General features: G+C 40.4%; 1 protein-coding gene across 3 annotated transcripts in view; it reads right to left on the reverse strand.

The window, feature by feature from the left end:
- ptk7b (protein tyrosine kinase 7b) overlaps positions 1–27,253 on the reverse strand; it is a 69,245-nt gene that overhangs the window by 20,522 nt on the left and 21,470 nt on the right. For all 3 annotated transcript variants that reach the window (XM_042010802.1, XM_042010803.1, XM_042010801.1), the window contains one exon: positions 1,775–2,071. In XM_042010802.1, the coding sequence (XP_041866736.1) occupies positions 1,775–2,071 (297 nt within the window). The remainder of the gene's footprint in view (positions 1–1,774; positions 2,072–27,253) is intronic.

Genomic DNA, 27,253 nt, shown 5'->3' on the forward strand with positions numbered 1-27,253 from the left:
AGAATTTTCTGAAGAGCAATACTAGACCTTGAACATACACATGCCCAAAATATGAGCAATTTATGAGGAAAACATCTGCTCAACTTGACCTGGTCTGCCTGTGAAATTATGATGGATTATAGTTCAAATATGTCCATATATCGTTTTGTCGCTTCCGACCATCAAAGCCCTTCGTTGACGCTGCTGCCATGATTTATCAATGAATGAATAAACTGCTTGTCTGTGTGCGCTCTGCACGTCAGGTGGTGGGCGTGGCCAAGGTGCAGCAGCATTACTGGCTGACAGATTGCGCTCACAATAGGCAGAAATGTCGTGCATTTTATAATGTCGGACAATCAGCCCTTGAACATTGTCGTCTTGTGTCGTCAACAAAATCTCACAAACGTCTTGTCATGTTTTTGTCATCAGAGACATTTTTAGCTCATCACTGTCTCGTTATCATCATGAAAAAAAGGTTCGTCAACAAAATAAATTCGTCATCGTCAACGAAAACAACGCTGCTGCTTAAATGACAACTGCCAACCTAATTTTGTTGAAACATCAGTTTTGCATTTTGATGGAGCTTCTCTTTACATGTGTGAAAGTGCACATATACAGGTAGAGCTGCTCTTATTTAAACACATCGAGATATGACTAAATGAGGTCAGACAGAAAAAAAAGAGCGTGGGAATATTAATTGCTTTAAAGGATAGCTGCAATTTATTTTGGATCATGATGACAACCCTAAAGAAGAACTGGCGCTACTTGCTTAACTTGTTTTTAATCTGTGGGAGTCTGTCAGTTAAGCTTTAATGACTTTTTATCATGTAGTCCCAGCTTATATTGCAGCTTCCTTTACTGAAATGTTCATTTCTTGTCTGTCTGGCTAAAACTAAGTATTCAAAGATGGTGCTCAAAATCATAGATCGCTCTCTCACTCCTGTCCCTCTCAGCCCATCTCTCAGTCTGCAACACGGAGGTCTGGACACTCATCTGTTTTAGCAATCAGTCTTTGAACGAGAATCATCACTGCAAAGAAACTCCTCCAGGCCGAATCTAGCCAGGAAACATATTCCAGATGGAGCCATTTTTCATCCCACTTATGCCGTTTTCCTGCTGCTATCACTACAAACTCAGAGTTTTAAGATACACAAAGGCTTTTCAGTTCTAACGGGTACCTGAGGGTCCTCAACCTAGAACAAACAAAGTTATTTATACCACGCAAAGTTGGGTAAAATTCCCATGACTTTTCCTGAAACAAGGACAGTCACTGATGTTTTTCCATGATGCTAAAAAAAAATAGGAAACTTGCATCTTTCCCTTAACAAAACAAGAAGTTTAACAAGTTAATACTCAAAAAGCCTGATGAGAATAAAACCTGGAGCAAAGATAGCAGTGACAATTTAAATCCAAATAATTACATAGCTGGAGGGTAAATTACTCTTCTTAGTGATTTCCTGACAAAAGCCTTTTGAGACTATGTGGGAAAATAAAGTGTTTCACAACAGAGAAAAAATATATAAGCAACAAGAAACACTTGCTTGGTGGCACTCATATCCAGTTTCTAATAGAAAGAGGGAACCACAAAGAGCAATGTAACAAGGTGGAAACATTCCTCCAGCTCATACTACCTGTCATCTTATACTGTGACTTTTGTTTAGCTTTTCTGGACCAGAAACTGAATGCTTACCCCTGCTGCCATTATGAAACCCTGTCACCTGGTAATTTTCACTCAAGAAATCACAGGGATAGTTTTTACAAGAAGGGTAAGAAAAGCTTGAAACTAAACACTCACACTTGATATTGAAGGAGGCATTGGTGGAGTGGAGCACCTCTCCAGTAGCCGTATTTGCTGCGACGCATTCAAAGTTCCCCGCGTCCAGCCGGCGATCAACGGCGATGAACTTAAGGTTGCTGCCCTCCTGGAAGCGCCTCTCATCATTTTCCAGGGACTGGCCATTGTGAAGCCAGCTGTACGTGATGTCGGCTGGATCGCCGACCTCGCAGCGCAGCATTGCACTGCGGCCATGCAAGGCATCTTGGGACTTGGGCTCCTTGGTGAACTGGATGGTGACCGCCTGGATGGACAGAACTGGAAAGAAGAAAAGAGAGGGTAAAGGATTAGAATGAAACTGCTGCTAAGATTTTACAAGTTTTCCATTCATTAAGTGTATGCAACCACTTGGCCTGGTGGAGGAATGTGGTGTTTAGACAATAATGGCTCGTTGTGAATTATTTTGTCATAAAATGATCAGACTCAACATGGAAAAAATACTGTTTTCCTCTTAGCGCTGACAGTCACACGTACAATCCGCTCAGGCTTTTCAAACAATGCATGATGTGTTGCACACATACTACATCCTCAGGCACAGTTCTATTTTACCTCACGGTGTTGTGAGCAAGCTTTGGTTTCTGCTCCATTTACGCCTGTTACCCACATGTAACTGGAGAAAATTACTGTTATTGTGGGATTTGGAATAAACAGGAGGGCTTGACTCAGTTTTGTCCAAATACACAGTAAGATTGTGTGTTGATTAGATGTTCCAATATACAAAAAAAAGTCTGGGGGGGGGGGGGGGGGGGAACAATGGAAAGTATAGAAAAACACAAAGTGCTATTTGTAAGCTCCATGTGCAAGTTATTTAAATTTTCACTTTTTTTTTTATATTGGATTTTACATGACAAAGACTTTTCTGTTTGTGTCACATCTTTATTTCATCCTTTTTTAGGATAAATGGTCAAATGCTTTTTATTGCAAGCTGTTTTACTGATGCCTGCTAAATAAAAAAGGGTACTTCTAATTTAAACTCAGCAGCTGCACGCTGCCTTCATGTCTGAATAAACACCCGAATGAGCTACTCATAAATAACCATCTCCAAACGGTGTCCATGCAGGTCCTCGTATGCCCTCAAACATACAATGTTATCATACCTGATGTCAAGGTTTGTTATCATAAGAAACGGTCCACAGAGTCGATTACGCATACCTACACCTGCGTGACAGTGAGTGTTCATGTCTGTGTGTGTATGTAGGTCTTTGTATCCTCGTGCAGAAATGAAGTGTGTTAAAAAGGGGATCTTTCAATAACGTTAAATCAAAAAGCCTGTTGAAGATGAGCCAAAGTAAAGCCCTCAATCTTTGACCCTCCAAATCCCACATGTCTCTTCATCAGGTTCACCTTTGTCTCAGCTGCAGGTGGTTGGAGCTGACAGGTACTAGCAGCAAAGCTAAAAGGCTGCTCCAACAAGACATCTATTATGGGATGGCTGTGGAGAGTTTGGCAGGACAAAAGAGGAAATTATTTTACCTTAAATGCCCCCAAATATGACATTATACAGTCAAAAAGAAAAATGTACCAACAATGTCATTGTCCTGGGGTAATCGATCAGACCTTTAGTCACGAGCTGTGGGTAGTGACCGAAAGAACAAGATCGCGAATACAAGCAGCCGAAATGAGTTTTCTCCACAGGGTGGCCGGGTTCTCCCTTAGAGATAGGGTGAGAAGCTCGGTGACCCGGGGGGGAGGGGTCTAAAAGTAAATGGCTAAAACATTATTTAGCCATCCTTTAGTGGCAATCATACATGGTAAGATTATAAAAAGGCAACTTTTTCCTAAAGTAACAAAAATCTTACCAAAAGCAGGGCAGGGCAATATAGAAAATTTCAAATATAGTGAGAATTTATCACACGCGTTATAGAATGAGGAAATATTTATATTAATGTAGCTTGTTTTGAGTGTCTTATCTTTTTGCATTTTGCAAAATGTATTTATTTTTATGGTCATTTAAAAGTATTTTTCAGTCATTTTGTTTTAAGATAATTTAATTTAATCTTCAGCTACCTTAATGTTTTAATGCACACGAGCTAAAAAAAAAAAAAAGTGCATTCAGCACTCAAGGCTTTAAATTAGAACTGTGTTTTTGGTTACTTAGCCCCCAAAAAATTATATCAAGATATATATCGTATATTGTGATTAGGGGAAAAAAATGGATATAGACTAAGATAATAATAATAATAATAATAATAATAATAATAATAATAATAATAAGTGCAGTGTGTTTCTAAATCAAAGCTCCTTACATTTCCTTACAGGCCAACAACTTGTAAACACACACAAAAAGAGAGAATTAAGAGACCTTTCTATCATTTGTAAAGAGAATTTAACAGAGAAATATACGGGCTTAAGAAAAGACGTCTGATGTCTGGTTTGTACTTATATCAGTCAATAATCAAATCTTACTATTTTCACCTCATTTTGCCACCAATATCAAAAGTCTCTGACTTTTAAGTTATTTCCACAGTGATTCTTGAGCTGCTCAATTCTCTCCTTAATTAACGTCCTGCTCTTACTGCATTGATTAAAATTTATCAACAAGTTTTGAATAACTTCAAATATTACCATCTTCCAAATTGATGTATTTTCTGCTTTTTACAGTGAGAACACATTCTCACAGCTTTGGTTGGACATATTTTATCAAGTAATGCAAGTCTGTATGTAGAAAGTTAGTTATAAATCATTCTCTCTACATCTACACTGTGTTCTCACAGATCCTACACAATTTATTGTCCCAATGATGGTTACAGCTACTTTACTGTGTAAGCAAATAGCTTCTAACAATTCCCTGATGAGACAGGGAATTTGTTCCATCTGTGTAAAACTGCGATAAAAGGCAGCAGATGGGTTGGAAACACCAAAAACAATTGTGCCTAAAATCCACCTAGAACTATCTATCAAGTAATCCACACAGACAGCACTCTGCCACCTTGCCAAACCTACAGCTGGGATGTGAGGTGGCAGGCCAACTTCCATCGCACCGAGTCTCCCCTATACGGTTATGAGCTTTAGTGGAGACATTGCAGAGCTGTGGCATGCAGTCGATGGCTTCATTTGAGATGCTTGCTGACATATAGTATGAGCTTGTGTGTCTGTGGGTTTCTGCATGTGAGGAATGACTTCCGGGAAAAGTCCTAATAGACAGCACAGGCTGATAAGGTGTTTCACATACCACAGGATGACAGACATGAAAGAGAGGAGGAGGAGGAGGAGGGCATCTGAAGAAGCTAAGCAAGTTTACCATATTGTTCAAACAGAGACAGCACCATGACCTACATCTCTTAAACACAGCAGTCCTGCCTCTTAACACACATTGTTAAAGATGCATAAGAAAAACCTCCAAGACCACACATTATATAAACACAGTCATACTCAGCACGCAAAGTCACAGCTGCCCTCACATGGTCATTTAGTGACAAACAGATTTTTAAGAAGTTGTTTCTGTCAAACCAAATTGATGTTGAAATTAGGTCATGCTTTCTGTGGTCTCATGAGGGATGAAGGAGAGATAATGCTGGGATCAGCACAGAGTAGCATTTCAGAGAGATAAGAAGAGCAAACGCTATCCACTCCACTTCAAAGGGAGACCAGTTGAAAGGGAGAGTCATAGATACAGGCCAAACAAACACGAAGAAAGGGAAAAGCATGGGAGGATCTTTAGACAAAAATCATTCTATGCAACAACTGAGTTTTCTAGCAAAGTGCCATGAAAGGCAGTGAGTTATACAGAAAAAAAACAGTGTAATTTAATATATTCTAATACAGAGCTACTTAATCCAGTCCTACAGGTTGTCAATGTGTCTCTGATCCAACACACCAGACTGTTCAACACACAACTTTTTTGGACAGTCTTGATAGCTAATGATTGTGTCAACTGATTTGCACCCACTGTGTCAGATAAACAGAAAACAAAGAAAAGCCTTTGCTCCGTCACCAGTCATTGTGAAGTTGTCAAAAAAAGCCTTTGACAGATACATTTATGCACACAGAAGAGCAGTTATAAATAGTTGTACATGTTTTTTAAGACAGATCAAATGTCTTGGGATTTTAATCAACATACGTGGAAATAAACTTGAAGACGCAGAAAGTGGGGTTAAAGATGGAGAAGGAAACTGGTGAGCAGATAAAATATCTGCACAGAGGGATTCTCCTCTTCAACTTGCTGCACTGCCGACCCCATTAAGCCTAGCACGGTTGTCAGGGCTGTCAGGTGGAAGTCACATTTAAGTCGTCTTGACAGCCAAAACCCACCATAATGAGCTCATCAGCAACTCACACCTCTATTCACTTCTTCTCAACGCCACCCGCCACCACAGAGGTGGTCGGGCTGAATCTTATCGTACAACAGCTGTACTGCAGATACACATCAGCACAGAGCAGAGAGCAAGAGGAAGAACTTGGACAAGAAGTGTGTGTGCCTATCAAGTTAACATTCAGAAAGGACAAACTGGTTGATGACACAGACACGCAAACATCCAGATTTATCGAAACTTGCAAATTAAACACAAGAAGATATTTCAGATAGACTGTGTAAAGAACCCAAATTTTTTCTGGTCAGTGGCATCAAAGATGGTGTCATCAGGTTAAATCCTGTCATCAGGATTGTGTGTTTCCAGCAGACCATCACACACCACAATGTTATCTCTGAAACTTTCCTCAAACGTGCCCCTGGCAGGTGACGAAAACCAGGAAAGACGCACAAGCCTGAGCCTGCTGCAGGTCAAAGTGGAAGACATACAGTTTTACGGACGCAAACAGCAGCACCCACAAATACTTGGCACCAGGCACACCCACTGTGGCAGCTCAAATGGCCCCTATTCATGCGTGTGTGTGTGTGTGTGTGTGTGTGTGGTTTAAAAGTTTCTCGGCAGACTGCGTCAACACGGGACAGCTGCTCTAAAATGTTTAAAAGCGATGGGGTGGCAGAACGAGGATCCTTGGAGCCGCATAACTGAGCACCGCTGACAGGGCGTGAGACAGTGATTGGAGCGTTCCACGTGGCCGCCATTAGATATTTATCTCACTGCCTCGGTGACACATATTCCAGAGTCTTATAAGATAAAGTGCAGCAGATAACAATGAAAAAAACTGACAAATACTGAAGAATTTAAACTAAAAAAAATATGAACTGCGGTGCTTCTTTTAATGGCAAATACAATCTCCCTGTTCTCTGCCATTATTAATGAAGACGTGACTAACATCCATTATTTTCATTACTCCATTTGCTGCCAAGCCATAAAATCTCCATAACCCAATTAAAAGCAGAGACTTCAGACAACAGCAGCTTTCTTAACTCAAACTTTACACAATCACAACAACCAGCTCAACTTCAAAAGACTACAAAATAAAAAATAAAAAAAAACAAACACAGGCACAATTACAGAGCCTCAGATCAGATCAATTAATAACAAGATCTGAAAGAGAGCGAACATGACTTGAAAGCAGAACAAAGTTTTTTATTTAGTTACTGTCTATCAGGGGGGTCAGAGAAGGGCCAATACACGAGGCAGACTGGAAAAACATGCCATCAATTTTTCAAATGCAAAGATGGGTAAAGCGAGAGGACTGATGCAAACTACTCCATTTAAAAGCATTCGTCTCAGCAGCTTCTACACCATTAGCCCAGCCATGCTGAGAACGCTGAATGTGCAGGGACTTGTTACATTGTAGGACACACAGATCTACTGTCCTGGACAAGTTAATATTTAATGTCCATCTGCACGCTGAAGGAATGAGATTAACCTTTAAAGTAATCCATGAAACTAGCAAGGCATGGCGAGATTCAAGAGCTTATTTGTATTTCCGAGAATTTTATCATTTGCTGCGGTTTCTGGTTCACCTGAATGCCGAGATAATGAGATCAGGGTGAATGTCAAACAATGAAATCGGTCAAGGTTTCCCTTTATGTTTCCCCTACCACGGAAAGGACAAAAACACAGAGATAAAACATGTGTTGGGTCTTGGATTTTAATACCTTAAGTAAAAAAATGTGTATGTCGAGCAAAGTAATTAAGTTTATTTCTGGCTAGTCAGGAATATTTATATTCATATAATAATATAATAATTCAAATGTTTTGGTTTTTACAAAAACTCAACTATTGTTATTTATTATTACAATTCATCATTGAAGACTAAACAAAAATAATCCAGATAAAGAGACATACTGTATGAGATTCCATTTAACTTAAAATTAACTGTAATCTGTGGGGCAATTAATCTAATAAATCACACCTCCTTATCTTTTCTGAGAATTATCAGCAGGAAACTCTTGTAAGCAAATGACAAATACTTTCATTGCTTCAGAATTATGCATTTTATCTTAGTTAAAAATGTCTGCTAGACTGATTAGCATTGCAGATGAAAGCTGACAACCATCTGTCACGGTGCATGCATGTTTTAAAAAGCTAAACTAAAAGCTCAGAGGAAAAACTGCAACATCTTCATCTTCAGGTGTGTAGACAAAGATGTCAGATAAATTGGAAATGGGAGTGGAGGACAAAGACATGGGAAGCACTAAAACCCACTGACAAGAGTTTTCATGACCTGTCAACAAATAACTAGATGTGTGTGTGTGTGCTTTCAATTTTCCTCCAACCAATGTGCCTCCTTTAAGACTGGTTGGAAGATCTTTTCAGTAGCATTTATGCTCTAATAAGCACAGAGGAAAAGAACAAATGGAGCATGAAACAGGTGAGGCAGCATGATTAACTGCTCTGATGTATTAGGACTATAATATCATGACAAGTTAGAGTTTACATGCGGCTGCATGAGTGTGTTGAAGAAACTAGATTAATGCAACACAATGTAGAAGAATGCATCAGACAGAAACAGATGTGTTGGGGAAAAAATCTTTGGTCTTTAAACAATGTACAGTTGGCAAAAGTCCATGAGTTTAATTAGCTAAAAGTGTACTTTCATGCTTTGGTGAATGCTTAGCCTTTTTTAACAGCTTTGCATGTGAAAACGTACTTAATCTTCAGCATGAATACAAAGATGGAATAGTCGAGCATAAAGCAGAAACACAGGCTGCACAAAGAGGTCAGGCTGCATTATTTTACTTTACATTAAACAGAATGGAGTCAAATTGTGGTGAGTTTGTTCTAAAAATGAATTATTTGGGGAAAACAATTAAAGAGTTTGTGTATTCAATCTATAACAAAAATTGATTTGATTTAATGTTAACAGCTCTGAGCTGTGGTCTCAAAAGCGACTGAAAATCGCATACGGTAACTTCCTAAATGTCTAATCTCAGTCATTACAGAAGAACACACGCTATCAGGACGAAATGGATCAAAGTAACACAAAGGAACCAGAGCGTGCCGTCTTTTTCCATTACATTAAAAAATAGAAAACTGACCCCAGGTAGGCCTGCATTCTTTGCAAAGCACACATCAGCAGAGCACATCTGTGTTCATTCCACTGCTTCTAATTGAAAACCGTGTTCAAAGCAGAAGAGCCTGGCTGGCTTTTTACCAGTGACACTGCTATGCACACACGCTAGCTGAATTCAATTGCTGCTCTCATTGTACCAGATAATTGTCCTGTGGAAGGATCTCACTCTGCAGAGTCACATGCCTGTGTGCAAAAAAAATTTGCTGGGCTCATTATAACAACCCTAACTGAGATCACTATCATGTGTTTCACTCCGTCTTACTTCTGACAGCAGGGAGCGAGCGGTGCACCACCCAGACAAAGACCTGCTCCCCCAGCTTATTACCAGGCAACACTGGCATGGCAACCGGCATGCAACCTTACCAGGTGGACATTTTTGCTTTAGCACTCCCTCGCAGAGCACCTATTAAAGTTACATTTATCATCAGAGTTTAGTTTGGATGACAGAAATTAATTTCCCTCAGAAAAAACACTCTGACAGAAGTATGCCACCTCTGCTGAGCAGGTGTGAAAATGCCCTCTCATCACTTCTAATGAGCCACTGCTTGCTGGCACACCTCTGTCTTTGAAATGCGTGAAGGCTCCATATGGTCTCCATGACAGGAAAAATATAAAAACACTCAAGTAATAAGAGTGAGTATGAGGTGGAGGTGGGAGATCAGCCATAAATCTCTTAATAAGCACACTAGGAGGTGGTCAACAACATCAAAGTGTTGCCTATGCCCCACCCATGTGTTTTTCTAAGTATGGGGCCAGACATCCTAAGCCATTACCACCTCACTACTCCTTATACATGGAGTACTGAAACAGGACGAATGACAAGTTCAGCTTCAGGAGCACTGGAAACATCCATGACAAGTTGAACAAACTGTGCTGTTCAAGTGTGAATTCTTCTTTTTTTAATGCCTCAAAAATGCAAAGTTTCATAATAATAAAAAGAATCCTATTTTATAAAAGATTTCACGCAGTAAAAATGACATTTTCTGCTTTGCTTCCAGCAGTATGCAGCAGTTCTTACATCAAAGAACTGACTCCTCTGCCTTTATCTCTGTCTGCTGATCTTATAAAACATTAACATGGAGCTTTATGACATTCAGAATGTCATGTTGTTCCTCGTCTTCCTGTGATGTATAAACAGACATTTGCGGAGAGAAATTAACTTGCTTTAAACAGATGGAGCTCCAATATGTGAAGGAAGCTTCAAAGAAGATATGGGCCTCATCGCTCATCAGCTTTCCTTCTCCATCCTTCTACACCAGACTTCATAACTGTCAAGCTGCATCTAAAACAGAGACATCTGAGCACGGCCAGCTCTCACAAATTTTCAACACCCACTCATAAAAGCCTGACTGTTGAAACACAGGAAGCATAATGCATCTTGGTGTAACCTATGTGTTCCTGGGGACAGAACATGAGCTGACACAGATGGAGGGAATGAAAGACAGAAAGATAGATAGATGAAAGGCAGAGAAGCTCTGATAAGAAGTTATACAATTTGTCTGGAACGACCAAATGATGACGGTGAAAAAACCTTAGTGGCATCCACAGATCCAATCCAATGTTGGCCATGAAAGGGAGCATGGCTATTATTACCTATGGTGCACAGCAATCTGGAGCCACTGTCGTCCCCTGCAGCTGTGCTTTTTTGACACAAGAGATTATATGAGAGTAATTATTAGATTAAGGTGGATTAGCTTTACTCAGGTAAGGTAGGTTGGGCTGTTTCTGTCTGAGAACACTTTCAGAGAAAACTGAAACATGCAGCAGTGGGGAAAAAAAGGCAGCCATTTATGATCCACGTATGTTTTGTTTTTAAACATACAACAAAGACTCCAAAAACAGGCAACATAATAGCCTGATGCAAACTTTTTGTACAAGTAAATGCTACAAGTACCCTGTTGAGGGTATTAGCGCCATTCATTACAAAATCTTGTATTGAACAAATATAAAAAGAAACATTCGGGTCAAACATCTGGAGTTGCACTCAATATTTTTCCACCCTTCCAAGCCAAAGATGGAAGATTAACTCGGAGTGAAACAGAGGAGCTCAGCAGTTTGCAGCCAAACAAAACACACAAGTCAGATAGAGGATGCAGATTAAAGAGTCTGCTGTAAAAATGGGAGTTAAAAAACTCAAACTGGCTCCAGGTTACTCTGCAGGATAAAATAACATATGAAAGAGAACAGAGCTGGAAGAACTAGAATACTTTTCCAAGTCTTTTGAAATGTGATCTGTAAGGATGAACAACTTCAATGCATTAAAAAGAGAATGGAAAAATACCCCTGCTGTACAACCCTTAGCCAAACAAGCCGATTTGGTGTGGAAACCTTACATAAAGCGGCAATAGCAGCAAAGTACGTCTCCACAGTGAGACAGGAACTGGTTTTGCATCAGTGGTAATAAATGATGGCTCCCTAGCTGGCTCTGGCAGCAGATGGGTGCTGAGTCCATGGCTGCCAGCGCCATTCTGTTCTCTGCAGGCAGCTCTGACTAATGCCTGCACTTCAGCTATGTCCAGACATTAGTGCCAGCCAGGAATGTGATGGCACTTTACAATCCCCTGGCAAACACGCTGAGATGGAGGGAGGGAGCTGAGATAAGATGAGAAAACTTTCACACTAAAAAGAGAAGATAAGATCCTGACTGCCTGTTCTGCTCTTTCTGTTGAAAAGATTTGGAGCCTTCTGCTTCATAAAGACCAGAGCAGAGTCTGCTATAGTAATTATTCTATCACTCTGAGGAAGAATGGAAATTTAATAAAATCATTTGCTCTCCTTGACTATTATAAATTTCCAAATCATTTCAATGTCAGCATTCCACTACAAAAGCCAAGAGCTAGTATGGGAAGTATGACTATTAAAGAGGATAATCACACAATCTTATAAGCCAAATTACAAGGATTGAAAGACTGAATACTTAATGACAGATAAGTGGGTTAAGCATGTCAATTTTTAAACTTTAGATTCCTCCAGTCACTCTTCAAGGCCCAGGAGGACAGTTAGACTCCATTAAACCCCAGTCACGCACATTCAGTCTTGCCACCTCTGTCCATCTCACTAGAGATGTACATCTGCAACTCGTTTTCTAAAAGCTTCCTGGAGTCTTCCAGTAAAAGCAATTTGCGACCGTGGAAGTGTGCTTTCCTTTTTTTTTTTTTTTTTTTGCTGTTGTTCTAATAAATGTATGATAAGGTCTAAGCAAAGCACTCAAAAAACATCACGCCTCTGACATCTAGTTTCAGTCAAGGGGCAGTGTCACAAACTTTTCCAATTTTATTCAGAAAACATATTTAAGACGTCTTTTCTCTGCCTCTACCTCAGCCTGCCATCCTCGGCCACACAAACACATACAGATGCTGATGCTGGCAGCAGGGAATCAAACAAACCTGGCAATCACGACCATTTCCAGAACCAGAGAGTCCTGTGGTGTAGGTTTCCGACCCGAGCTTGGCAGAGCTCTGCAGCGTGGGCTTAGTGTAGTCAACACTGTTTAATTGGTCACAACCTTTCAGGACAGATATCTACTGTAACTGTAGTCACTGGAGTTTCTCTGGCTGTGAGAACACCCTCTATGAATGTGGACCACATAGGTGCAAATATGTGGTTTTATGAATGCTCTGACTGTACACACCAGAGCAGAAAGTTTCAGTGGGATTTTGTGCCACAATTTTCCGCATCTAGCTTTAAAGTGAGCCGAGATGTGTTTTGTCGTGCCACTGTTAAAAAAAGGCAACAATAAAACAAACATGTTTCTGAAACTTCTTAACTCAGAACACAACCAGCTCAAAAAACGGCGAGGAAAAGAGAAAAACAGAGCAATATGTAAGCAGACATTACACACAATAAACTAATAATAAACTTAATGAGAAAGTGTGTAATCTGAATAAAATCTGACATCAAAGGCATCACATGAAGAGTTAATGAGTTTGCAGCTCTAACAAGGACCTTTGTGTTTTAACGCATCTGTTGCCCAAATGATTATAATTAGGTGGTATTGTCTTTTAATTAAGAAGGCTCACTGTGATATCATGTTTGCAAGCCCGCAGGTGGTCTGTTTGCAAAACCATGAGAGGAGTGAAAAAAAGGGGGAGGTGAGGTTACCCACTCATGAAATGCATTTTGTTTTGTTCACTCCCATTTTCCCCTATACACTATAAAAGGACAAATATGGATTCAATCTGAGATTGTATTGCATCTAATTGGTCTTGTGTGTTGTAGAAGAGCATGTTTTCATCAGTACTTCATTTTTGATTGAATTTTTATTTTTTTTTCTTCCATTTAGCGGCCATTATTCTCTGCATTTGCTACATACATCAACTAAACCACAATACAGTGAAGCATGAGTACCAAGCTCAAATCCCAAAGGACAGCTTTGTAGGGGCCCAAGGGGACTCATGACATTTGCAGTGCCTCCCAAGATTTGAATAAGAGAAGAATGGGCAGGGTGTGGCAGACACCTAGAAAGGCTCATATTTTGCTTTGAAAAGCAATGTCAGTGTTTGCATTAGCAGACAGCTTCCTAGTGTGGACGAAAAGACGTAAGAGGAGAAAGAGCCATCAGGATAGAAGAGAGATGTTCTGTGCCACACATGTCGATTGAAGATTTGATTTAGTGAACTCTCGTGTTATCTTTGGCTCTATTTAAAGCAGTTATCCATCAACAGAATGTATTCCAATGCCCAGTGTGCACCTACATGATGTAAATTGAGCAAAACACAGATGAATAAAACTGAAGGAAAATAAATACACATCACTCTCTCAACCACTCAGATCTCTTCCCCTTGTTTATTAAAATAATCTGTCAGCCTTAAAAGCAACAAGCAATGTCTCCACATGTGGGTCCCCCAATATCTCTTATGCATTTTAATACTACCTAGCCTTGCTGCTTTATTCAGCTGTTCTCTACAGCGACTACTATTATGTACAGCATAATACTTGCCGTTACTTGGCAACACAAGCCACTCGTCATATTCCCACCCACTCAGGTTGAGCTGAAAACAGTTCAGGTGATTATGTTGTTTCTATGAACAATTCAACAGCTCAACTCTCACCGTTCAAGCCTCTGTGCTTACAAACGTGCTTTGTGTTGACAGCAGGCACACAAGAAATAAGGCGCTGTATCAACCAAAACCAGAAAACTGTTCACAAATGTTCTGCAGATCGACAGATTCGTGGTTGCTGGATAAGAAGAGGAAGGCTTTTTCTCTCCATTGTGGTTGTGTGGCATGTTTGTCCTGGTGCTACTGTGTACAACAGGACAACTGTTCAACTTCTCTGCTCAAGTAACTCACAGGCGTAATCTTATCAGCAGGCTTTCACCTTTATTAACTCCAGAAAACTACCAGTGAACGGATTTTCAAATACACATAAACAATTGGAAGGTTTATACCCATCAGCTGTAGGAGCAAAGGATTCCCTCAAGAATTTTCTCTTTGTTTTTATTCAATTTCCAAGAGCAGAAAACAGCTTGAGGGCAGAAATGCCAGTGGGTTCCAGCTCTACATCTGTTCTACAAATGTCCATGTTGCATCAACTGGCATTGAAACAGGAAAAGGGGGAGATAAAGCTCCAGACAGAAAGATGTATAGCCCTCAAGAAAGGCAAAGGGAAGAAAAAAGGAGATCATGTGTGATGTACGCCGATATGTCTTTATTTGCCTTTAAGCTTTCTATTCTGCCTGGCAGGTCTTGACTGGGATGCTGGTTGTGCTCAGAGATTATCTGGGTTGTATTCTGGGGATCAAATGGACAGCATTCTCTCAACTTGTTGGTCTGTTTCTGCTCAGGGCTCAGTTCTAATGAGGATGCCGGTGTATGTAGTTACAGACCGCAGCTAGGCCAGCGGTGATCCTGACCAGCCAGCTCAAGCTCCCTTCCCCCCTCTGTGCTCCAGGCTCAGAGCAGATTTTTTTGCAGACACGGGTGAAAAAAGATTCTTTGTGTTACTAGAAAAGTAAACAGCTATTTGACTGTCCACATTTCTAAAGAGTACAGTCAGGTGTCCACCGAGTGACCAATCCACGTGGCAGGAAGGAAAGAAAGCGATATAAAATGGAAAACTGATTTTGAAAGCAATTTTCCTAGACCTCATAGTTAAAACAGGATGCCAGCAAATTTTCACCAACTTCCTCAACTCAATGCTAAACTGATTTAGCCAGAGATGATCAGTTTAAATTAAAAACAGGGAAATGGAGAGCCCATTTATTACACAGCAACTGTGATGAGGTGTTTGCAACATTCTGTGTATGGCAGCCAGTTTTTCATATTACACAAACATATGGTTAGCTTGTAATAAGTTGGTCAGTTTACACAAAGCAAAAATGGTTTCAGATGTGAAACTATAGCCATAAAAACGCCATTTGTCCTAGCCATACTTTTTTTCAAAACTGCCTCTTAAATCTGGTTATGTTGGATCTAAATCAATTTGGATTTCTGCTGGATATTCAATGAGTTATGTAGCCACTTTACTTAAGTAAAAACATCCCAACATGTCTGGGACAAGACCTTCACTGCACAACTCCTTCCTCTCATAATGGAGACTTGCTTTTATCACCCGAGTACAGGAAGTATGGCTCTTTATAGCACTTACTAAACATTACAGAGACTCTGATCTAGTTTAGAGTCACAAGTGCTACTAAACAGTAATACTGTGGATATGTAATGCCCAACATAATATGCTGAGAGCAGAGAGGTCAAAATCAGGAGTTTAGTTGAGGAGTTAACTGTTTTCGCATATTTAGATATATTTTTTGCCAACTTTATGCAAACTTTAGTTCTACATTAGTGGTATTAGCATCATGGCTATAATTATTTTCTTTTTGTTTTTTTGTTTAAAATAGTAGATTGTCCTGTCCAAAATACTGGAGCCTTTTTTGTTGTTTGGTCTAAAACCAAGCTGCTGATGGAAGTAGTGCAGTGTTTGGTTATAAGGAAAAAGCAGCCAAGTTCATATAAGTTAAGCACCTTTAGATGAATGATGGTGCTGATCAACCATAACAGAATTAGAAAGCACAAATGTTGGAAAATACTTAATTTCTGTTGCAAGGGACAATTTTTATACAACTGAATAGAACCCATTTTTATTTTTATGTAAAATTGTTGACATTATAATAACATTAAAGTATGGGAATTGTAGCGTTATGAGTTATTCATTCTTTAGTACACAGACACACACAAAGATAACAGACTGGTCTCTTCTCGCCTTAAATGTAAACAGCATTGAAAACCAGTGAGGCCTGACTGGCACAATGACCTCCTTCTGAGTGTACTGTCACTCACACTCTGGGAAGAGACACCTCACTGCAGGAGGTGGCGCGACCCCCTGAGACTTAACGAAATGACACCTTCACACACACACACAAAATCACAGACACACAATTATATGCTATAAGGCTCCTAATTGGCTTGCTTGGCTGTGTGTGAATGCTAACTGGGTGCGGGGCAACAGCTGTTGTTATAAGGACTTCGCTCAAAGGTGAGGAGGGGAGGAAGAGAAGAGGAAGAGGAAGGGAGAGGAAATTTGTGTGTCTGCGTGTTTGGAATAAAGAATTCAGTCTCACGCTGTGCTGTCTCCCATGCTGACAGCCAATTACCTGTGTGTGAAGCTGGAGCCCTCCTTGTCTCTGTGTCAGAGCTCGTCTAGTCTTAAAGCACAACTGGACAATACTGTTTCCGGTCTGTGTTCTCCTGCCTGTCTGGGAGTCCATGGGTAAGCTGCTACCATAAAACCATTGACACATCAGTGCTCTACTGATTCCCTTTAATTCTTTTTCTTTTAATCCAAGAGTCACTTTTGATTTTTGTCTGCAGAAAGACAGCTTGAGCTTTTCCCAAATATTGGCTTTAGTGGGCAATACAGCACATCGATGGACATCTAAGTATATTTTAACCTATTTAAATAGACTTTTTAAAAGCAAGAGTGACAGTGAGGTGAGGTCCAATTTAAATGTTACTATTTCATATAGCAGCATAATTTTTCCACACAAATAAAGCTTCACTTCTCTTCTACATACTTGCAGAAAATGAACCTGTCAGCAGCTCCAAGGCTGCTGCCCCAAATCACATGAAGAAAATTGTGCTTTTCATTAACTGATTACACAAGTGAACACACGAGGAGGAGCTCAGATAATTCCCTGTTCTAATCTAAGATGTAGTCAAAACACATGAGCCAAGTCAGCACTTCCATTCAACAGCATTCAGGCAATACCGACAGTGGAAGCTTTAGTAAATGTGAGTTGCAAAAAAAAGACAGGAAATTTATTTAGGCTTACCTTTTAATGAAAATGGCCACATCAACCAGGTCCAAGCAGACATGAGGAGAGAAGGAAAGAAAACAGAAATGTTAGCCAAAGGCTCAATATCAACAGAGACTTAATGACATGAAACAGGAGAGGATTTCTGTCTACCGTCATCCTCTCCTGTTTTTTTCTGTTCCTTTGAGTATGGCCTCAGGGCGACATGAATGCTTCCATCATTAAAAGGTGTTTCCTTAAAGGTACTTCTCACGTAATGTAACGCTGTTGTTACTCTGTGATGCATCCTGACATAGAAACTTCTTTGCAGCTGAATGGAGAGGAGGATGTGACAAATCAATCAAGGAGTAAACATGAATCCATCCATTCATCCTTCACATTTACGCAAAAACTGTATGGCTGTAATGGATTTATGGTTCACCAGCGCTGGCAGCGTAAACCTCACAGCAGCAGGAGTTGTCTCGTGGGCCAAACCAGAGGGTTTCTGGGTAATGCTTTCATCCAGCATGGAGCAGTTAAGGTCACAAATCTTCCACTCTCTCGTTCTCTCTGCCTCAAAGGAACAATCTCCAAAAAGGTGCATTACTGTGTGTTGTTAAAAAAAAAAGCAGTGCAACAGATTTTTTTTCTCCATTCACTGGCTCCCTCTCCCTATTTATCTTCTTCCCAATGTTTTGAGTTCATGTTGGCTCAGACTAATCGACACAGAAGGGGTGAGAAGAGAGAATACATCCAAAGTTGGGAAAGAGATGGATATCTATTCTGAAATCATCTTTATAAACAATATCTTTGCCACCATGGGAGACCCTTTGCCCTCCTGTTCATTCCCTAAACCTTACCGACATGCTAAGAACACATTGCTTTATTGCCTGTAAAATAGACACAGTGGCCTATTTATAAGAGGATTAAGTAAAGAAAGAAAGACAGCAGGAGGGTTTTCAGTCTCTGCCAGTTCTCGCAGCTTAAAGGGGAGGACTTATCAGAAGGACAATACACCGCAGATACGTAGCCTTACACATGAACTGCGGCTTTACACAGGGTTTGTCCAAACTGAATTTTTCTAAAACAATGTGTGGTATAATCAAATATCAAACCTTTTATCGCCTTCATGCTTTCTAAACAAAACATACAGGATAGATGTGATATAAAGGACAACTTGTAGTAGGCAGCTGCTTTTCTGAGTTCAGTGATTTTAAGTAAGTGACGTTTTGCAAGACTAACCATTTGTGGTGCTAAATCTCCGCACAGGTGCCACTGTAGTAGTAGATGCAACAAGATAATATGATCAAACTTTTGGTCCTTCCACAAAACATAGGAAAAATAGTTATTAAAAGTGCACCAGAGAAAAATAAGATGTGGAAATGGTAATCAGAATGTAACATTTTTACCAACAATAACAAAATGACTGGTCTGTATGAGCTGCAAGCAGATATAGTTAAATATATCTATACATTCATGCACAAAGAAAATATATGAAAGGTGACAAAGATCCAAGCATCCTTGAAGGAGTAATCATAAACATCCAATCAGACATTTGAAACACTGGAGATTAAAAGAAAATGTATTCATGTAAACTAATTTGACAGCAAGTGTATTGAGTGGTTTAGTTCAAGTTTTCTTTGTGACCTTTGGTGAGTCCCCACAGCAAAAGGCTAAAGGTCCAAGCAGGCAACTCATCCTCTTCTTAAACCTCATTGCAAATTAATACAAAAAATTGTATAAAATTATATTTTACCCCTAAAACAACTGCATCTAAAAGCAATGAGAAGTATTATCTGAGCATCTTCAAAGCCGGGTAGTTCAATAAATCAGCGTCCAAGAGGTGTAAAGGCAACCCTCACTGTAAAGTGTCATCAGTAACTGTCTTGCCCCCATGTGTGTATCAATAACACAAAGAGCAGCTCACCTCTCCACATCAATGAATCAATGCCTCCAGACTCCAGTGATTTAATGATTTTTCACAAGCTTCAGAGGAGGTGCTAGCTTCAGTAACCTACCGCACACTTTCAAATTGCCTGCTGCAGCCAAAGCGATTTTCCATGGCAGAAAAACAGTGATAAATACCAAAATAACAACGGATTGGATTATACTGTGAAAACAGGAATGTCTTCATGTATAAGTCCAGTTTTCAGCCCCACCTATGTCATGCATCCATTAACAGTCTGATCCATCATTCCATCTGGCCTAAACCCAGAAGCCAGGCAATAGGGCTAAAAACACAACCCTGATCTAGTTCTCGGGTGTCAGCTCTATTGAATAGAGGCCTGGAGGGACAGGGTACTATACGATGTAACCCCCTCCCACCCGATCCTACTCCACCTCTAACTCTGAAACCCATCAAGGAGCAGCGGTACAACAGGGAGTAGAGCAAAAACATTGGTCTAGGGATCATTGAATCCTTGTAGACTTGTATACACAACCTTTCTCTGTAACAGTGAGATGTATTGATCTGTACTCCTGTGTAGCTCAAGGTTTTGTCAAAGGGGAAACCCAGACATGCTCCTGTAATGGGATGATGGGTTTATAAAGAGAAAGGATGTGAGCTACATTATAAAGAGATGGGAGGAATTCTTCTCTGGTTACTAAAAAGGCCTACAGGTCATCAACAGCAAGATAGATGTAACGTATTAAGACTCCCACAGACAACTATAAAAGAGGTAGTGGCTAGTGTGCAATAGAAAATAAATAAAGAAAAGGTGGGCTGGGATCATCCGAGGCAGCAATATTATCCTTCATGCAACTCTGAATGCATCCTCCCACAGACGTTTCCACAGCAACCAGTGGACAGTGATCCCTCCTGGGTAAAGGACCCTCTACAGTGGGCAAAGGTCAACTAATGGTAATTTGTTTTCTAAAAGAGGCAATGGTCCTTGAATCTTTGAGACACTGTCCTGAATATAAGCTTTTTTCCTTCAAGGAAAAGGCTGCTTGATTGAATTACTTTAGAAAATATGCTTTTATCAGCTATTTACCACATTTCCATCAAATATGGACATAATGCAAACTGTCTGCTAAGTCAGAGAATAAAAGGGCAGTTGTTTTATGTCACTTGGCCTTAATATTCTCAAAGACATCGCTGATTCTTTACCCTTTCTGTCACAAAAGCACTGCAAGGACAATCTAACCTTAATCTATGGGTTGGTGACCTGAATAAGCCTGCAGTCGAAGCAACACCCAGAGGCAATATCACATAAGCCAATTTGACGATATGGAAGTTAAGTGTTCATCTACCTGAGCTGGCCTATCCAGACTTCCTCTGAAAGGGTTAAAATGTTCTGATGGCAGTGCAAGCCACCATTAAGACTGTTTGATGCCACATGAATGTTAAGGGTGCTTCAGACAAAGCTGCAGCTCTGAATCAACCTGAACCCCAACGCCAAGCAGCCAGTGGCCAGCCATCTAAGTGGGTGACCTGACCTTGTGACTTATTAAGCGGCAGCACTCAACAGAGCATCAACAGAAATCACAACAAGCACAAATATTTCTGTACATCAGGCAACGCAATCCGCAAAACAACATGAGATACTATACAGCTAATTCAGGCAAATGACATTTACTGAAGAGTTATTTAGATGCTATCGGTGGCTCAGGTCTTTGTGCTTTGGGGATTAGCGCCACCGTGCCCGGCGCTGAAAGGCGTCTTTGTGGCTGAGTCTTTAGCGGGATGGGAGAAAGGCTCAGATGCCTGGGTGGAGGGTGTCAGTTATCAGGGATCCTGCCATGCCTTGCTAATCTCTGGCCGTGCAGAGTTCCTGAACCCCAGCCAGCATGTCCAACGCCAGGCTCTAGAGTTCCCTCAAACCAGCAGGACAATGAAAGGTATTCACAGAGAGAGCCACTGGACTGTCAAGCTCCTCTTCTTGAGTGAGCAGCATAAGGGCAGGAGGAAGGCTCAGTCTGAACTACAAGGGCTCTAAAGAACCACTACTGCTTTTGGCACCGTAAGTAGTCAATAGAGACAAGCCTTAGACATATTGGCACTGTGCAGCCACACAGGCACAAACCACTGTGAGGTAATAAAACCATGATGAATGTTTCATTAGGAAGGTTTCCTTGAATTATTTGCCGTTGGCAATGTGCAGGGTAATATTGTCTCAGCTTTTTTTTTTTTTTTTTAGTTCCTTTGCTACAGAAACCAGGCTGTGGTTTAACATCATAACAGGACTACAGGCTCATGTACATTACAATGTGATTCAACTGCGTTTTAAGGTGGTGAGACTGCTGACACATCTGAAAAGTCTCCACAGACTTCTTGCAGTCTAACCATAAAGGCAATGAGTAGCATAAGGCAGACAATGGAAATGACAGATTAAGATCTTTGACTGTATACTGAAGATGAAAGTAGCCAATGTGACATCTAATGGCTTATTAACTATCATTTTAAGGCCTTTACTTCTGCATTTATCTGATGTTCCAATTTACATCTATTTAGGGCCCATATGAACAAAAGGGGAGTAACATGACCTGACATGCACCCCTGTTTGCAGAGGGGTTATGCAGAAGTACTCGCTTGTGATTGGCCAGTTTGTGATTACATGTTTCCAGATTTCTGGAGCTTCTTGCTGAATTTGTGTAGTTACCGCAAAACAGAAAAGGCTACATGGAGCCGTAACTATACACTCAAGTGTGACAGCACATTTCACCGGCATCAGCTGCGCCGATCCTAGCATGCACAGATACCGTGCAAGTATAAATCCAGCTTAATTTAACATACAATGATTTGGATTTCTCAAGAGATGTACTTCAGCTACTTAGAAGAAAGTTTTACTAAGCACTATACAAATACCACATGTAGCCCTGGTCCACAGTGTCTGCCCAAAATGCAATAAAAATTTCCTCAAGATACACTGATCAATTTAAAAAGTAGGTCAGTGAAGTACATTGCCATCTGGGTCTCAAAGATTAGCTCTGTTCACACTCCTGAACACTTGCGTGTTGTCTCTGATGTTTTAATTAAATGCAGATGATGAAGAAGGGGGAAAAACACTGCAGACAGTTTCTTTCCAGGCATCCAAGAGTTTTAGGAGTTTGAGTAGTTGGAGGGGGTTTAAGTAAAAAAAAGTGGGTACTGTGAGAAGAAGACAAAAGCAGGCCTTAGAAAATAAAGGGTCTAGTTTTGGATTTGTGATACTGAATGAGGAGCTGATTCAATAAAATGTTACATTGATTTGTGGTTGTCAGTTTCTCTTCCACAATGAGGTGTTCAGGGTGTGGGGTGTCTGCCCCCACCACTCCTTGGATCCCTCCTCTTCCTCCACATGCCTTGGCACAGTGCAGCTTGGCTTCTCTCAGCATTGCATGGCCTCCTTTCCGCTCGAGTGGGAAGCAGACATGCAGGAGGACTATCATAAATGCTTGGCTGCAGGACTTCACAGACAAGTGTCTCATCTCCTCCTCCTCCTCCTCCTCCTCCTCAGGTCTCCCATTGTTCCCCTAACCTGGTTTTAGAGTCTGGCATGATATTAACCCCTGTGGTATGGACTCAACACACCATCTACTTCTTTCAGAGTAAAGAACTGGGCAGATTTTGCTTTGGGGTTTGTTAAAGTAAGCCTAGTCCCAGCAGGGATCTATCCAAACGCACCAACAGTTTTCTGCCTTCAAATAGAGCAATAAGGATTCAGGCAGAAGATCAAGCAGCCCACTGCAACAACTGGGCTATAAAATAAGTTCACATTACTTGATTAATGCTAAAATAACAGTAACGCAAACAGTTGAGACCTAAACTCTGCCAATATTGAAATGCTGAACCACAGCAATCCAAGAGCAGATTGGTCATGACAGCATTAATAAGCTGGGAAGTTTCTTTCATATAGCAAGCCTTGGAAACGCGACATGGTCAGGCAGTCAGGGACACTGCGTCTGTTGCGTCCCAACAACAGTTCCAAACACCCCCGAAACCCCCACTCATACACCACATTTTGGCACTGCAGTGGTATTTAGCTGCTAACAGCTCAGTCTTTGCTCACTAAGCAGCTAAGTACAATGTCTCTTTTCAAAGGAGACGTGCAGATAAAAGAAGCCAACTTAATTGCCTTGGTTACAATAGAAACCTCCCTGTCAGACCATCCCATTTCCCCTGGCAATTAGGACTCACTTCCCCCCAGGTACTGATGAACTGTAGGTTAGACACCCCACCAACTGAGCATTAAAACTAGCTTCTACCTGTCACCTGCTTGTAGTCTCATGCGTATGTAGGATATGATAGATTTCCCAAATACTGTGGGAATATAGATCCATTGGGAAAAAGGAAAAGCTACCACTTGCAATGAATGATGTTTTTAGCAGCTCTGATAGCGCTAAATGGAATATATCACCATGTGGGGAAAAAAACAAAATATTTTACGTGTTACTACAATGAGCAGAGCCACTGCTTGCCAACAGGCAAACTGAGCAAATGCTTGGGGCCCCGAGCCAGAAGGGAACCTCGGAGGGCCTATCAATTTTGAATCAAGACAGAGTAGTGACAATGTGGAGAGTTTGCAATTACAATGGCTGACCACTACAGAACTCCCTAAAGGGGTTCCACCTACACCTCTCAGTCTCGCTGTGAGTAGTGGTATGTCTGATGCAAACAACATTTTACAACATTGCTGTGTAGTTCAGCTTAACTGTAAAGCTAAAAGTGTTAAATTATAAAATTCATAGGCAAGAAATCTGATGTGTACTACTAAAGTACATGGATGAAAGTTACTGTGTGTGAGTGTTGTTGATATTTTCCATGTCCAGTAGGCTTTATGCTTCTGAAAAATACTTGCGTGTGTGCTTTATTAGCTGTAAATGTAATCCTAAAGGGTCATAACGCAGGTTTCAGCACATGGTTTAATCTTCCATGTTGGAACTATATTATTGTCCCTGTTTAATTAAATAAAAATAGTAAATGATGAAGTATAAGTCATTAGAAGAAATGAAATCTAAAGAACATTTAGAAGTTGTAACTAAAGAATTTAATGCTGTAACAACACCTTTAAAGATAATATTAATATGTTACTGTCATTGTTATAAGTATACAATATCATAATAAAAGGGCAATGACTGCTGGTTGGAGAGGCCCCCTGTGAAACTTTGCTTGGGGCTCCCAGAGACCAGAGAATCACCGGAGAATGAGTTACACCACCTTGCCAGCCAGTGGTGTTAATCTGTTCATGTGACAGTGTTTCCAGGTCTGACTACATAGAGGACATTTATCTATCTGTAAGACTAACTGGATAAGCTTTACAAGTGTGTAAAGTGGACATGCATGTTTGACTTCTAATATTAGTGAACATATTCACAATTTTACAGAACACATTCAGGTTACTTGGAATTGTTGTAAATGAAGGGGAACTCTAGCACTTTAGTCTTTTGATTCCACTGAACAAAGAACCAGTATGAACAATAAGTATAAGGTTAACCAGCCCTGTTGGTGAGGCAAGATCCATGGAGGCCCCCACCCCATGATTAAAGCGGAATAATTAGGTCTAATTGCTTCCTGCTTTACACACTACCTCCTGCAGTCATGCACAGTGAACGAACAATGTTTTTCTTTTCTCTCTCATTTTTAGGCTGAGGGGGATTTGGAGAGGTACTGAGACGGTTGAGAAAGATGACTGGAAGGAGATGAGTTTAGTGTCTGCTCACCAGGTGCTTAGGCATATATGTGTAAAATGCATACCAGTCCCCACTTGGAACACAGAAATGACACACATGTGTCTGCACACAGGGGGCTTGTTATTCAGACTACACTAAAGGAGGAAATGAGTGACAAAACCAGCTATTGCAGGCTCATTTGTATGTAGATCACAACCTCTTTGTATTGGAGGACAAGTTGAGGTGCACGCCTCCTCTTCTTAGTGAGAGTGATGGTCTTGGAAACCAAACCTAATGCAGTGAACAAGGTCTGCTCAGTGATTCTGCTAAAATCCTGTTCTATGTAGGTATGGTTAACACTGACAAAACCATTGAGGGAGAAAAAGAAAAAGTGGCAAACATCAATGAAATGGTTCAATTTAAGAGTGGCATTCCAGAAGCCGCCATTTTATTTTTATTTTTTTACACAACATGAGAGATCATTTGAATACATTACAGCAGAAGCTATGATTACATTAATGATTGATGAGAGATGGCAGGGTGCAGATTTTCTTTGTAAGTGCTGTCAATTAGGAGAATAACATAGCAAGCCATTTTTGTCTAACCATCTTTACCAGACAACAGTGCTGGCGATGCTGTGACGCAAAATGACACTTTCAGCACATTAAACAGACTGCAAGGTAAAAAAAATAAATAAGGCAGATTGATAAGACATATTCATCTTCAGCTTCATCATGATATTTATGCACAATTTAGATCAGGGCTACTCAATTCGGTCCTACGAGGGCCGCAATCCAGCAGGTTTTCCATGTATCCCTGCACCAACACACCTGAGTCAAATTAATGAGTCATTGTGTAGAACCTGATTGGCTGTTAGAGCCACCTAATTTGAGTCAGGTGTGTTGGTGCAGGGATACATGGAAAACCTGCTGGATTGCGGCCCTCGTAAGACCGAATTGAGTAGCCCTGATTTAGACTGTTAGTGCTCCACAATTATTAAATGAATTTAAAAAAAAAGCTGGAAAGTTCTGCTCATTTTAGAGTAATTAAAATAAAAGCATTCCTCTCATTTAAACTTCATATTTCCCCAAAGTGCAAAACTGAAGACATTCCTATCAGATTTTGATTTCACTAGCAAGAATAAATAAACAAACAAGCAACTAGCTGCTAAGAGGCCTAAATGAAACGAATACTGTACACATTGACCCGTCTAAGTATCTGCCTGTTGGCATTTTCTAAGGTTAAGCTTAATATATGAGTAGCCAGAACCTTATTCTCATTCTTGAGGCAGCACAAAATTTTTTTAGTTTAGGCCAGGTTAATTCATACTCCACAAGAAGCTTCATCCGCAACGTGTGTTTATGTGCAATGAACAATCGACCCTGTGATTTCATACTTAACCAGATACTTCATCCAAGGCAGGGAGGGGTTATGCACACAGCAATGTCCGTGTTATCTACCGCATGTGTTGGATTCATTTTTATTACTTTCTCACCACCTCAATCAGTTGTTAATTAAAGCTATTTGTTCAACCTTGCATCAGTGAAACTGCAGATCTGACAGAGTTTCGCTTCACGCTTTTATACTTTAACTACGCCTACCATGCCCTATGGGGGATGATGGCGACAAAGTTGCCATTCTGCTTCGACTACAAAGTGAATATCAAATCAAATCTGATTTGATTTGACAAGTTCTATGTCTACTTGTTTTGTATATTAGTGCAGCCAGTAATTTATTGTTATGTCAGCTGCTGCACAAAAAATGTGAATTGTAAACACTGTAATTTCTGAATTTATTGTTCAAGTATTTATCACTAATACAGTGAAAATGAGAGGAAATGTGAATATTTGCTTTGCAAGGCGATTTCAGTGTGCACCCAAAAATTTTCTGCCTGCGCTCCTAAAAATTTAAGTTAGGGGCCACTGTGCTCCTTGTAAAAAAAGTTAGTCTGGAGCCCTGTACACATTTATATTTTTATATATATGTATTTATATAGCGCTTTAATGTACCTGGGATGATACCCAAAGCGTTTTACATCATACATCACATTTACCCATTCATACACACTTTCACACACTGATGGCAAAAGCTGCCATGCATGGTGCTCAACCACGACACATCAGGAGCAATTAGGGGTTTGGTGTCTTGCCCAAGGACACGTCAACATGAACTCGACTTGGCAGAGGATCAAACCGGCAACCCTCGGGTTACAAGACACACACATATAT

Source organism: Melanotaenia boesemani, chromosome 16 (genome assembly GCF_017639745.1).
Source record: "Melanotaenia boesemani isolate fMelBoe1 chromosome 16, fMelBoe1.pri, whole genome shotgun sequence".
Lineage (NCBI taxonomy): Eukaryota > Metazoa > Chordata > Actinopteri > Atheriniformes > Melanotaeniidae > Melanotaenia > Melanotaenia boesemani.